A 14,023-nucleotide genomic window follows, 5' to 3' on the forward strand; every position below is an offset into this window, starting at 1 on the left:
ACACACCTCCATTGACCAAACTGGTTCAAAAAGGCTAAAAAAGCTTTAGCAGTCTGCATCTTTCACTTAGAAAAGTACATTTTCCTCCCCCCTTAGCTAATGCTGTAGTTTAGCAGCTGTTTATTCTGCTAAAAACCAATTCAAGATCTGGACTGCTTTAGCTCTGAGCTTTCTGATTCCTCCTGCTTGCTGCAGGATTCCTGATATCTTGCATTAATGATGAGTTAAATAGGGGAGGCATGTGACTCATCCAGTTCCCTTACTCCTCATTACCTGGCACTTTTGTTTTTAAACCCAAGTAGAACACCAGCTGGTGAGGTTTGGTTGTGGATCTTTCCTGATGGGAGGGAACCAAAGGTCTCAGTATGTTCCCCAGTGACCATGAGGGGTAATTATTGATCTTTGCACATTCAGCCAGTGCTGTGCCAAGACCTAAATTCTGTAACAAGGCTTCAGCAAGGTCATTGCTGGCAGTTCCCATCCAGCACAGCTCTGCAAACCAGCAGCGACCAAACAACAAGCCAGCAAACAGCAGTGGCCCCTTAAATTCTTGAAATAGTCTGTGGGATTGTGCTGGGCAGCTTCTAAGCAGGAAGGGTGGAAGGGAAGAAACTGTGGATTCTCTGGTTTAAGAATAAAAAAAAAAAGTAGTGAAAGGAGGGTCAGAATAACCTAGTAAGTGTTCATGTTTCTATGGGGAACTAAAAGGCCCATGCAGGTACTAAAACAGCTCAGACCAACCTGATTTCTTTGCTCACCAGTGTCTGACACTGTAAAGCAGCTGTAGCACCTCCTGTGCTGCCTCCCCCAGGGTTAACACATGGTGCAGCTGTGCTCAGAGGTGGGGTTGGTAACTCACCCTTCCTGGTGAGTATTGTCTGTAGGAATAAGAACACAGTATCACTCATGTGCAAAAAGAATTTTCTTGTTTCTTGGTGCCAGTGTTCATGTACTAATAGCAAGGATTCCTTTACTCCTAGGAATAACCACTGAGATTTTAAATTTGTGCTAATGGGTTATTAATCCAATTACTGCTGCTTATTGCATTACTTCTGTACCAGCCGTGCAGTTTTGCTGTTCAGCTGAGAGTGGTACAAATAAAAAGCTTTGCACAGACCTGAGAAGAGACAAATCCCACTGAGATTTGAGACATCTTGAAATGGTTCTCTCAGGTTCCTGAGGACTGTTAATTAGCATGCTAAGTTTTATTATTTGGTGAAGAGGTTGAGTTTTTAAAATATTGTTATGGAGAAAATGTCACTGCAGCTGTTGGGTGAGAACCCACACTTAATGGGAGGTAAACAGAAAAAGTGCTGAAGTATCTCTTAGGAAAAAAAATAAATGGTGGTATGTACATGGACTTGATTGAAAAAAAAAAAAAAAACAACCTCTGAAGCTTTTTTAAAACTTATTCTGTATTCACACAACTTTTCTGTCTCTGTTTTCTCTAACAATTTCTGAATCTACTGGGCAGCTTTCAAGTTTAACAGGAGAGTCATGTTCACAAAAACTGGCAGCAGGGCTGGGGGCAGAACATGCAGTACCCTTCAGGAAGGGGAAGGCAGGTATCTCACCATGACATTTGGGAGTGACCAGCTGACTCATCTGCCTCTGTATTGTCCCAGATTAACCACAGCAGTGCTCTGGGAAACAGGAAATGCTTTTGGAGAAACTGCTGAGTGGAAAGAGGCTGGGAACTGCTGGCAAAGGACCTGCCCCACTTTGCTGCTTGTGATTGCACAGCGTCAGAAGGAATAACTGCCTGTCGGCCTGAATGATGAACTCACCTGGTCTGTTAAATAAAAAGTAAGTGCATTCCTCTGCACAGATCTCAGGCAAGGCAGGAAGAGCACATTTACAGCCTTTAGTGTCCACAGCATAGCTCTAGAAGTGTTCAAGGACAGGTTAGATAGGGCTTGGAGCAACCTGGAAGATGTCCCTGCCTGTGGCAGGGGCGTGGAACATGATTGTCTTTAGGGTCTCTTCCAATCCAAACAGTTCTGTGATTCTATTGTGTGTCTGGAATGACTTTTGCTTAATTTGGTGAAGGTTTTTCTCACTATTGTGGACCCATGGTTGTCTTCTGGAGTTTACTCTGCTTCAGCCCTGCCATGGTAGGAGAGATTATCCAGGATGCTGCAGTCAGACCCAGAAGGGAGGAACTTTTACAGTGAAGAATGGTTGGTATTGGGTTTTGTAACAAATTTCTCTTGGGCTGCTTGGCCTGTGCTGACAGCTTCATTTCCTCCCTTTCCTCCAGTCCGTGGGAGCCCAGAGGGGGTTATATCACCTCGGTGAGAGGCTGATCTCCGTTACTGAGATAAACCTGGAGAAATTCCACAGAGTTCAACAGATGTGACCTTGGATTTGCCTCAGCACGAGAATTTCTCTCTCCTGTGTGGGTGTGTGCGCAGCACAACCAGTCTCAGTACCTGCAAACTGAGTGATTGAGGGAGAAATCCAATAGAAATGGTTTGAGCTCAGTCTCCTGACTAAGAATTAGTGATGTAGGAACAGCCTGGCACAGCAGAGATGGAGGATCCCGCAGGGCTGGATGAAGTGCTCCATTTTGGAAGCTATTGTTAGAAGATGAAAAATGCAGGTCTGCCAGAGACCTTGAATATGGCACAGGAGACAAGGAGTGTGTTTGGATTTGTCACAAGGGAGGAGTCAGTATAAACAAGCTGCTCTGTGTCCAGATGGTTGCCCTGAGCAGGAGGCTACAGCACAGAATTGCAATTGTGTGTTCTCCTGTTGTCGAGTGGGAGCAACCACAGACCTTTGACCAAAACACCCTGACCTCAAGCTGCTGCCTTGACCTTCTTTATCCCCAAGGTGAACTGGAGAATGTATGAAAAACTAAATATCTTCAGCACCACGGTCTGCTCTTAGCTCCGGGAACTCTCAGTGCCTGCTGAAGAATTTGGTGGTTTAACTCCATCTTTGTACTAAATGGTGCACAAAAATAGGTCAATAAAATATTTTGTCAACTGTCACTGGACTCTATGGTTGGTTTTGGTATCGAGTTCTGTGTACGCTGAGAGCATTTTTAAGGAAGTGAAGTCCTTTGTGCAAGCAGGGTGACAGATTCCTGGCTGTGCACACAACTGATCCCACAAAGATCTCTTCTTCCCTGTCCATCTCTGCAAGCATCCAGGGTCCAGAGCTGGCCAGAGGCTCTGAGACCCCTGCAGAGTCAGATCTGTGGGAAAACAACTTGGGTGGCCCTTCTAAAGAGGTACGGGATTTCACATGAGATTTTGGGGCCTTTTCACATGTTTTTTCACAGAATCATAATTAGTTGGGGTCGGAGGGGATCTCTGGAGATCATCCTGCCCAACCCTCCTGCCAGGGCAGGGTCACCTGGAGCAGGTGACACAGGTGGGTTTGGAATGTTTCCAGAGAGGGAAACTCCACACCCTCCCTGGGCACCTGTTCCAGAGCTCAGCCACCCTCAACACAAAGAAGTTCTTCCTCCTGTTGCGAGGAAACTTTTTATGTTTTAGTTTATGTCCATTGCTTTTCATCCTGTCACCGGGCACCACTGAAGAGAGTCTGGCACCATCCTCGGACACGCCGGGGAGATATTGACATGGATATTGACATGGATATTGACATGGATTGCTGAGATTTCCTCTCAGCCTTCCCTTCTCCAGACTGACCCGGCCCAGCTCCGCAGTGTCTCCTCATCAGAGAGCTGCTCCAGCCCCAAATCCTCTGGGTGTCCCCTCACAGGACCCTCTGCAGCCGCTCCTTGCCCATCTCGCCCTCAGTGCCCAGCCCTGGGCACAGCGTTCCAGATGCGCCTCACCAGGGCCGCCTGAAGGGAGGATCCCCTCCCTCGCCCTGCCGGCCACGCTGCTCGGAGGTTTCTCCCGGGAGCCCCCCCTGCCCTTCCCCGCCCGGCCGGCGCCCGGAGCCGGGAGCGGGGCCGGCATCGGGCGGGAGGCGGGGGCGGCGGAGGAGGAGGGGCCGGAAGGGGATGTGACCGCCCGCCCGCCGGCCCGGGGGTTCCGGGATCTCCCTCGCCGCCTCCGCCGCCCCCCGCCAGTCCCGCAGCCCCGGGCTACCCGCGGCCCCTCGCCCCGCTCCGCCCGCCCGGCCCCGCTGCCGCCCGCCCGCCCGGGGATGCGGCCGGCGCGGTCCCCCACGGCTGCCCCGGCCCGGCCGCTGGGCAGGACCCGGCCTCCCGGAGCTCCCCGGCCTCGCAGCCCCGCGCCCGGCTCCGCCTGAGGCAGCGGGCACGGGGCGCCGGCCCGGCCGCCCCAGCGCTGCTCCGACGCCGCCATGGCCCCGCCGGGCCCCCCGGCCCCGAGGTAGCGGCGCTGGAAGGAGCCGAAGCCCGGTGACCGAAGCCCGGTGACCGAGGAGCCCCGGTCCCATCCCTGCAGCCCGGGGAGCGTGCGGAGCCCACCGCGAGCTGCTGCTGCTGCTGCTGCTTCGCCCGGAGAGCTGCCATGGTTCCAGCGCACCTGACCCTGCTGGACTTGAGCGATACTTGAAGCCAAATCCCCGTGGCTCTTTGGCCTTTGCTAACTCAATGCTATGCAAAAGAAAAGGAGGAAAAAAAAGAAACCTTGACACTAGCTGTGGTGGGAATGGCTGTTTCCTGCCCTGGGTGAGCCCGTGTGTGGTTTCTTGCTTGTGAGATGAACTGATTCTCCTTTCCCCGGTGGAAGACACACTACATATGGCAACCTGAAACTTTGGTACTGCTTGGTCATTGCTGAGCGGTTGGAACTTTTACTCGTTTGTTTTGTTTGCTTGTTTTCTTTTTCTTTTTTTTTTTTTTTTTTTTTTTTTTTTTGCATAAAGTCACCTAAGGAGCCTTGTTGCTGTCTTCAGGAGCATTGGAGGAATTTGTCTTAATTCTTCACCTCAAGTGACTTTATCCCACTGTGAGTGCCGCCAGTGCACCCACCTGAATACCTTCCTCCTTCAAAACTCCTTCCCAGCCTGGAAGATCAGGGATCACGGACTTCTTCGGAAACTTCTCCTCCTGGGAAAGGCTGCCCATAGTTACTTTATGGGGCAGCAGCCTGGAAAAGTTCTTGGGGACCAAAGGAGGCCAAGTCTGCCTGCCCTGCACTTCATCAAAGGAGCAGGGAAGAAGGAGTCATCGAGGCATGCGGGCCCACACTGCAACGTCTTCGTGGAACATGGTGAGAAGTTTCTATTTGTAACAGAAACTATTCCATTTGGTTTAATTTTGGTTTGCTGAGCTAGGTACAATATGGATTTATTCAAGACCATGGAGCAGATACAGACATGTACTTTATGGAAGTCTTGTTTTCTTTCTCTTGCTGCTTAATGCGAATCTTCTGTGATTTGTTTTTTAAGAAAATACTTGGGTCAGATTGCTTGAAAGCTGGGGAGAGGTTATTGTACAGCTAAAGGTGAAATGCAAGGAAGTAACTTTTTAACATTGTAAAAGTTTCTAATTTCTGCCTTGGTTATGTTCTGGTTTGCAGTCTGGGGAAGTGTTTGATCCTTTTTGAGTTGCCTGTGTCATAGTACAAACCAGCCTCAGCCAGTGGTGATGCTGTGGTCAGTCACAGGTGTTCTTTAATTATCTTTACTGAAGGGACTTTGTTACTTGGAAGGGAAAAAAAACTTTATTTTGGAAAGTTTGTGTGAACTTACTGCTGTTGTGAAAAGAGTTTCTTGTGGCATTTGGAGCAGCTTTGCTCGGTGGTTTCTCATAGCTGGTTAAACCTCCATCCTGTGCTGTGATGGATTAAAGTGCTAGAGACCAAAAGTTTGGGGTAGAGCAACCCTGTCACTTGCTGACCTTCTGCAAAGTATGAGGGGAGTTCAGAATCTCAGGAAAGAAGCCAAATGAAGAAAAACTCAGTAGGACTCAGAGGTAGATTTGGTGACTGCATCAAATTCTTCCTTAAACAACAAAAACCAACCAAACGACCCCCTCCCACTCCCAGAACTGTAAACTGAAGGCATCTTTGCAGAAGTGACGTGCAGAAATGCATTGTTTTTGCTTAAACTTTGGAGTAATCCTTGCTTTTGCAGGACACTTTAAAAATTCTAATACAATATTAAAATTGTAAGAGATTTCTTTGAAATGACATGCTGACTTTGACTGGAGAATGTGACTTTGACAAAGCTTCTGCAACAGTTCTGTCCTGTAGAGGAAGTTTATCTGTGAACAAAACAAAGCTGCATCTGTAATCTTTATAGAACTAAAAATTGAAATATTTGCTGTGTCCGAGAGCCCAATCTAGTTAGAGGAAAAGTTTTGATTTGTTCTTACTTTTAAAGGGCTTTGCTTTCTAGCTTTTTCTCATTCTCTGTTTCTAGAAGGGCCCAAGGAATTCTCTGCAGTGTTCAACAAACACACAGAGATCCCATGTTTGTACTGCCCTGCTGAATTACTGTTTTGAGTTACTTCAGTATTTTATTCTCCCATACAATGTTTGTGCACTGAAGAAATTTGAAGTAATTAAGGGAAGGTTAGAGAGAATACCAGAGCTAATTTGTCCCTCTGATGTTAAACCTGCTGCTGGTTTTTTTTCCTTGCTTTCAGTGCTGTGTTATTCCCACTCCTCCACCCCCAGTTTGGTTCCTGCTTTTACTACTTTGGACAGAGTTTCAAGGTCAGGTGAGGTGCAGCCAGAGCACTTGCTGCAAGCAATACAACGTTCTTAGTCCCTCTGGTGCTTTGCTGTGGCAGAAAAGCCAGAAACATTCCTTTTTGATCATCCAACAGCAACAGGCAGATGGTAACTTCTTGCCAGTGTGACCTGAGGTCAGCAGATCCCAGCACATTGACGAGGAAAAATGGCATCTCTAATGTCCATGTGCCATATGTCCACGAGAGACCTTGGTGTCTTGATTTAGAAGGGGATAAACTTGAAAGGGGACATCAGGGCTAGGACATCTGTTAAAAGAACTGCAAAAGATCAGCTTTGTTTGTACACATGAGGAAAAGTTTCGTCCTTTGAGTGGAGGAGAAGGTTCTTCCAGGTCCTGGCAGTAGAAGGCAGTCCCACTGTTGTTTGTTCAGCTCTCTTCTGAGTTTGGGCTGCTCCTGTCCTGAAAAATGCCATATTAAAAATCTGGACAAATTAAGAGGGAACAAAGTTCGTTTTAGAAAGTTCTTCCTTTTCCTTTCAGTAATTTGCCTTTGAAATACATAGAGTGACATTCTTTATAATTAATGAACAGATCAGTATTTAATGCCTTCACTTTATTCAGTTATTGTCCCATGGGTTGTAGTTCATAAAACTAAGATTGGTGTTTTTCCAGGGCTTAAATATTTGCATGTTTCCCTTTCAGTATGTTATTACACAGTTTCTTCTAAATACCAAACACTGTATCTGGTTTCTCTGTTGCACTGTGGGAACTGGTTTGTCCCGGGAAAATTGTGTTTCTGGCTTTTCATAACCAAGAAATGCTTAAGGAGAAATTCCATGGTGGGCCACTTAACCCCCTAGAGACAGGTGAATTCTTAAATGTACTTGTCTGAAGTTCTTGTGTATTAAAGCCCATGATAAAACAAACACGAGAAGTGGAACTTTTGGTAGCAGGGCTCTCCTTTTAGGGTTATTTTTATAAAGGTATTTATGATCCTGGTTTGGTGGAACATGCAGAGTTCTACTGAGGCTCATCCAGCAGGCACTTAGTGAAAGATCTGGATTGCTTCAGTGGTACCAGATTTTGGCTGAAAGGGTTGGTGAATATTAGCAGATACTAGCAATGTAAGGCAAAATAACTTTCAGCAAAGTAATTCTGTTTTTCGGTCATCACACTCTCCGTAGCACCCAAAGCAACACATGGAGAGGCTTCTGAAAAGCCAAGGAGGCAACTGGCCAGAAATCAGCTCTGCTGGTGCTCAAATGTTCTGTGAGAATAATGCAGAAAGGCTTTAAATTTTGTCCTGAGCTGACAATTGAGGAGTGCCTTAAGGGGAATAAAGTAATCTATGGGCGAGTTTTGGGCTTGTCTCTTTGTGCTGCTGCTTTCCCCACGGAGGGTGTTTTACAGGCTGGAGTTCACGCTCGTGTCGTTACCCTGGGCAGCAGAGTAGCCCTTGCTGGGATTTCACAAATTTCACCCTGATGCAGATTGCTCCAGCTCACAGCTTGCTTGCAAGCTTGAACTTGAGAGGAATTATAAAGGCAAACTTTGCTTCTTTCTCTCTGCTTTCCTTGGTGAGAGTTGAGTCTACAATCACTGCTTTTTGGGGATATCAGCTGAGAGAAAAGTGTGGCCAGCAGACAGTTAAGGGGAAACACTCTGTCAGCGCACCTTGAAATTGGCACACTAGTGTATCTTGTGCCTTTCCAGAATGTTAATTTCAGCAAAACTCAAACTTTCTGAAAAGGAAGGTGTGTGCTCAGAGGGCTCAGCTGTGATCCCAGAGTTGGCAGGAGCTGACTGGAGGGGCTGGCAAACACCACACCTCCTCTGACTGACTCTCATGGAGGTGTTGCTGTGCTGAATGATGAGCTGATCCCCCACAGCATGTTGGTAGAACAGCATCTCCGAGCAAAAGCAGCACTGGAAGGCTTCAAAAATGAACTCTAATTATTACATACTTGATGCTGAGATGAGGAGGAGATTGATGAAGCACTCAAACAAAAATGGCCTTTTCATAGTCTTTCATAGTGTTAAAATGTGGTCTTAAGAGTTTCTCTTCCAGCAGGTGAGTGATAGGGGAGGTTAAATGAGCTGTTTACCTCACTGTAAAGAGAGATAAACTGCAGAACTGGATCCATTTTTCTTAAACATTTGGTGCTGAATATAGCTGAAGTCAGCCAACTACAGCCTCTGTCATATTAGATCTGAATTCTTTTTCTTACAAGGGTGCTGAAAGATTTTACTGCTTTAATTAGGAAGCAATTGTGCAAAATGGATCTATAGCACCAGCTTGCCACAACTGCCAGTTGGAGATGTGCCCTGTACAGTTCACTGTGAGGAAAAACCCCAGCAATTAAAAGTACCATTATCGATTAAAAATAAATTTTAAGGGTCTTTATGTTTAATAATCTATCTTGTTTTATGCTGTTAAGTTTCATGTTTCAAGTACTTCAATTGTGAAAGCTAATAAATTACATTCTAATCAGTTCTAAGCATATCCTGGGCTGATCCCACAATGTGGGCAGAAGGGCAGGGGGGGAGATTCTTCTCCTTCTTGCTCCACTATGCTGAGAGCCCTCCTGCAGTGCTGTCTCCAGCATGGGAAGGACATGGAGCTGTTGGAAAGAGTCCAGAGAAGGCCAAGGAGAGCTCCAAGGGCTGGAGCTGCTGTGCTCTGGAGACATCTGGGGGTGTTCAGCTCAGAGGAGGCTCCAGGGAGGGCTCAGAGCTCCTTCCAGTGCCTAAAGGGGCTCAAGGAGAGCTGGAGAGGGACTTGGGACAAGGGTCTGGAGTGACAGGACACAGGGAGTGGCTGCAAGCTGAGGGTAGATGAGATATGCAGAATAAATCCCTCCCTGTGAGGGTGGCACAGGTTCCCAGAGAGGCTGTGGCTGCCCTGGATCCCTGGAAGCATTCAGGGCCAGGCTGGACAGGGCTTGGAGCAGCCTGGGGTAGTGGAAGGTGCCTCTGTCCATGGCAAGGTTTTGGAACAAGATTTGGATCCCTGGAAGTGTTCAGGGCCAGGTTGGACAGGGCTTGGAGCAACTTAGGGTAGTGGAAGGCGTCCCTGTCCATGGCATTACCTTCAAGGTCTGATTTTTGTACTCATTATCCTTTATCCTACAGGGGAGCTCAATATGTCTTCCTTATGTGCAATATACATTTATTAGATAGTCAATTGCCCATACAAGGAAATGATTTAAATGAGACTCCTTCCATACTAGAACTGTTTCTTCAAACCCATGTACTTAAAACCCCTGCATTTATCTCTTTCCATTGTACCTCAGGGAATTTTTATACTTTGTCTCTGCTTCACCAACTGCAAAACCTGAGACTTGAAAGAAACTGCTTTACTACTCCTGACTCCACTTTAGACTATTCACCTGAAATTGGATCATTAGCACTGGCCTAATTGGAAGCCATTTTTTAGTCTGCCTTCAGTATTTCAGGTTTTCATTCTGAACTGACAAAACTTTCTTTGTTGTCAGGCCTGGAGATTTGGCAGCTCCCAAATTTCAATTTCCATCTCTATTAGGAGAGACTTATCTCCAGCTTTTGGGATCATTGCTTATGAATCCAACTTCACTGTGCCTCAGTATTAGCCTGGTTAATGCTGACATCTGCTGCATGCTGAATGCAGATTTGTTTACTGCCTCTGACTGTATCTCTTCTCATCATAAAAATCACTTGCTGTATTTTTTTTTTTGCTCCAATTATCAAATACTACTAGGTTTTGCTAAGAAGCTCTTCCACAAAACTTGATCTATGGTTGGAATATATATGGAAAGAGATCTAAGACTTTCTAAACTGCTTTTCCACAGGCTGAGGTGGATGATGATGATGATGGGGAAAGGCTAATCCTTTCCTGGGCAAAAGCAGTTCTGTTCTGTGCACTGGCTAATCTTTGATAACTTGCCATATTTAAGCAGTTGATCTCCTTCATGACTAATAGGTAGTGGTTGCTCATAAGCCAGACTTTCATTAACAGATTATGGTAGCTCTGCATTCTTATTTACAAATTTTAATAGAGAGGCTGTGGTAGGAAATCAGGACAGGGAGGCAGGAGAAGGCTAGGGGGTATTAGCATAGAAATCTTCCTTTGTAGGAGATCTCTTTCAGCACACTTCAACATTCTAGTATTTTACATTGGAATGTTTAAATCTGAAGCCTGAAAGTGAGGAGTTGACACAACAGTTCTGTTGCTGAGAGTTGAGAGTCCTGAGTTTCATCCCTGTGCTCTCAGTGTCAGGCTCTGTGAGAGTGCAGAAAGGTGAAAATGGCCTTGCAAAGTCTTGTCCTGCTGACGATCTCTTTAGGGTGGTGATGCTGCTGTTGGGTGTGCCTTGGAAGAACAGGGATGTGTTTCCTGTGTAGGAACTGTGACAAAGCAGACAAGAAATAATTGGGAGAGTGTTTTGATAGCCCTGGTGTGGATGGGACTGCAAGCAGAGCCTTGGCAGGTGCCAATGAGGAATGCTCTTGGCTGGCAGCAGGCAGTGAGGATGCAGAGCTGCGCGAGTTAGTCCAGCTCTTCACACCCAGCTGACACCAGTGTTGTGTTCAGTAAAAGTTCAGAGCACCTGCCATTGATTTTGAGCTGTTTGGAATATTTCGGCATGGCCAGGACATTGCTGCAGCTCCCTCAGTGTACTTGAGCCACCCTGTAAAGTTTAAAACCTGGATGGCTGTGTGGGTGGACATTGGGTGTGTTGCAGGTGCCATCTCTTTCAGCTGTACAAAACACTCTGATTTGCATTTACAAAGACTGAAGGAAGTGTTTGAAACACTAGTGACCTTCTGGAGTATTTTTGCAGATGGAAAAATACAGATTTTGCTTTCCTTGTTCTTTGGCAGGGGGAAGGGGCTGCCTTCCCTCTGCAGTGTGCGTGAGGAGCAGTGTCTGCACCCAGCAGTGTTCTGTCAGTTCAGCCATGCTGTGCCATTCTTGTGAGAAGGAGTTGGTCTCCTTATAAAAGCTCTGTTGTGAAGTCTTTTGCTGTAGGAGCATCCAGAGCAGTTCCAGCAGAGAGAGGGACTCTTGCTTCTTTGCTTCTGTGACTCTCTTATCACTCAGCTCTTACTCTGCTCTATGTTGATTGAAGATCAATCTAAACAGTCTGTAGAGGTTATTAATCTGCTTGCCAGAGTGTCCATTTAATTGGTTTAAGGAGGATTCTTGGGCAAAAAGGTAATGAACATTCAATTTTAGTGAGTAAAGCTGCCTAAGGCAGTGTCTTTCCTTAGTTCTTAACTAAATTAGTTCTTAGTTAGTTCTTAACTCTGGTCTTTAAACTTCTGTGTTTAATGCCAGTGTTGCGCTTAGATATTATCATTAATTTTTGTGAGATGGCTCAAAGTTTCATCATGCTGGTGGCAAAATTTGATATAATTCTGCTAGAATGGTGTGTTGTGCTCTGGGAGGAGTCCCTCTCTACACATTTCCTTGTGTATCCTGAATACCAGCTTGCTTTAGTTTTTGCTTAAGTGCTTTCTGAAATTAGTGTTGAAATTAGATTTAGGGTTTTTTCATGTATATTTTCTTTTTCTCCAGCATTTTTTCCTGGCTGTCACCAGCTGGGTTGTGAAAAGCAGGAGCTTGCTTTTATGCAGAGTGATTGCTGCTAATTTACATGGATGCGAGCAAGCTCATCATTCTTTCATGAGTGAGGAGACTGCCTGATTTATGTTGTGTCATTTCTGAGCACTGTTTTTACCTAATGAATAGAGTTTCACAACAGATTATTAATCATTAAGACTTTGGTTTCATTGTGTGTATTAAAGAATCAATATTGCTACATGTTGCCTGCCTTGAGAAGCTGCTTATCCATTAGTGCTGCTTTTCTAAGGCATTCTGGTGCATTTATCATTTTGGCTGACTTAGTTCCTACCTTATTCCTGCCACGTTTTCCAGGGCCTGAGCTGTGTCCAGCCTGCCTCTCTGCAGATTCCTCCTTTGAAATGCTGTCTGAGCAGTAGCAAATGTTATTTGCTCCAGTTTCTCCTTAGAGCTCATGAAATAGTAAAAGGCTGGACCTTCCTCTGCTGTGGTTTGCACTCCACATTTGCATCAAAGAGGGAGTGATGGCCTCAGAAACTGGGAATAACGTGTGATCGAGAATATATTGAATTACAAACTCTGCTGCCTGTTAAATGCTGGGTTTTGGATGGCAAGGCTTGCTGAGGACAGGATTCCCCCACTGTCTGACCTGCTGTTTGTTCCCTGTCCAATGTCCATCTCTGCTGGAAGCACACAGTGACCTGGGCACGTTCCCTGTGCTTCCTGTCACTCCGAGCTGCAGAGGAGGAAATTTCATTGCTCTGCACATCCAGAATCCAACACACACCCACATGGGCTCTGTCAGGTTTGGTGGTGACCCCAGTGAGCTGATCTCCTGCCACTCCACACCTGGGGGAACTGATGGCTAATTCATGGCTTTTTTTTTTGTGCCTGTGTATTCCCAGAATCAACAAGGTTGTTTTTCCAGAGGCTGAATGTGTGAATGGTAGTGGGATAAGGACATGGAAACTTGAAATAGGAAATTCTTTGGGCTTTCAGGAAATGTTTGCTCGGTCATTCGTGCTCAAGTTGCCCAAGTTCAAAGGCTCCTTGTTATGTTCAGCCTCATTTAACATACCTGGTGAGGGGCTGTTCCCAACCTCTCAGCTCCTGGCCTGACCACAGGGCTGTTATGCAGCAAACACAACTGTTTTCACTTGGGTTTTTGTGAATGAAATTATTTAATTAATTTGAAGTGTTTAAAATTATTTACTTAGTTAAAATTTAAGCTTTATTACAAAGGTGTAAAGCAAATGAAATTGTCATTTGGGGCAGTGGCCACCAGATGTCTTCTGTGACTCTTCACTAACTTGCTCTGATTAAAACAATCCCTGCAGTGAGAATCGTCTTGGAAATGAACAAAAGTTAATTGGTGAGAACCAGGGTCAGAAGTGACAACTGTGAATTTCAGAAATAGTGGCTGTCAGGTCTTTTTAGATACTACCAGAACCTGTAATCTTTGTGTGCTTGCTTGCTGATGAAAAAAGCTTGGTAGGTGATGTTTGCTTTCACTGTTAATGGGAAAATCTTGCTCCCTCATCTCCTCAAGCTCCATTTTAGCTCATTCTTTGCTAAAAAAAAAGAAAAGAAAAGGTTTTCAATTTTGCATTCTTTTTCACTTATTGATGTCTTCTGCAATTGGTCCAATTCCCCTACTTCTTTTGTTATGCTCACTGACTTTTAAAAGATATAATTACTTTCCTAAAATTAATATTAAATATTAGATTTCTCTCAGTATAGAAATTGATTTGGTAAATCCTCTTGTAGCATTGAGTTCAACATTTGTGAACATGAGCTTTTTATGGCAAGGATGCTCAGGGAATATCTGGAAACAAATTCAGCCTGTGACACTTATTTACACAGTTGGTG

The 14,023-nt window shown here is 45.6% G+C and overlaps 1 protein-coding gene across 1 annotated transcript in view; it reads left to right on the plus strand.

Moving 5' to 3' along the window:
* The first annotated feature begins 4,326 nt into the window (after window positions 1–4,326).
* ABL1 (ABL proto-oncogene 1, non-receptor tyrosine kinase) overlaps window positions 4,327–14,023 on the plus strand; it is a 77,692-nt gene continuing 67,995 nt past the window's right edge. The window contains exon 1 of the mRNA XM_058038281.1: window positions 4,327–5,162. Within this exon, the coding sequence (XP_057894264.1) occupies window positions 5,027–5,162 (136 nt within the window). The 5' untranslated portion in view covers window positions 4,327–5,026. The remainder of the gene's footprint in view (window positions 5,163–14,023) is intronic.

Source organism: Melospiza georgiana, chromosome 20 (genome assembly GCF_028018845.1).
Source record: "Melospiza georgiana isolate bMelGeo1 chromosome 20, bMelGeo1.pri, whole genome shotgun sequence".
Lineage (NCBI taxonomy): Eukaryota > Metazoa > Chordata > Aves > Passeriformes > Passerellidae > Melospiza > Melospiza georgiana.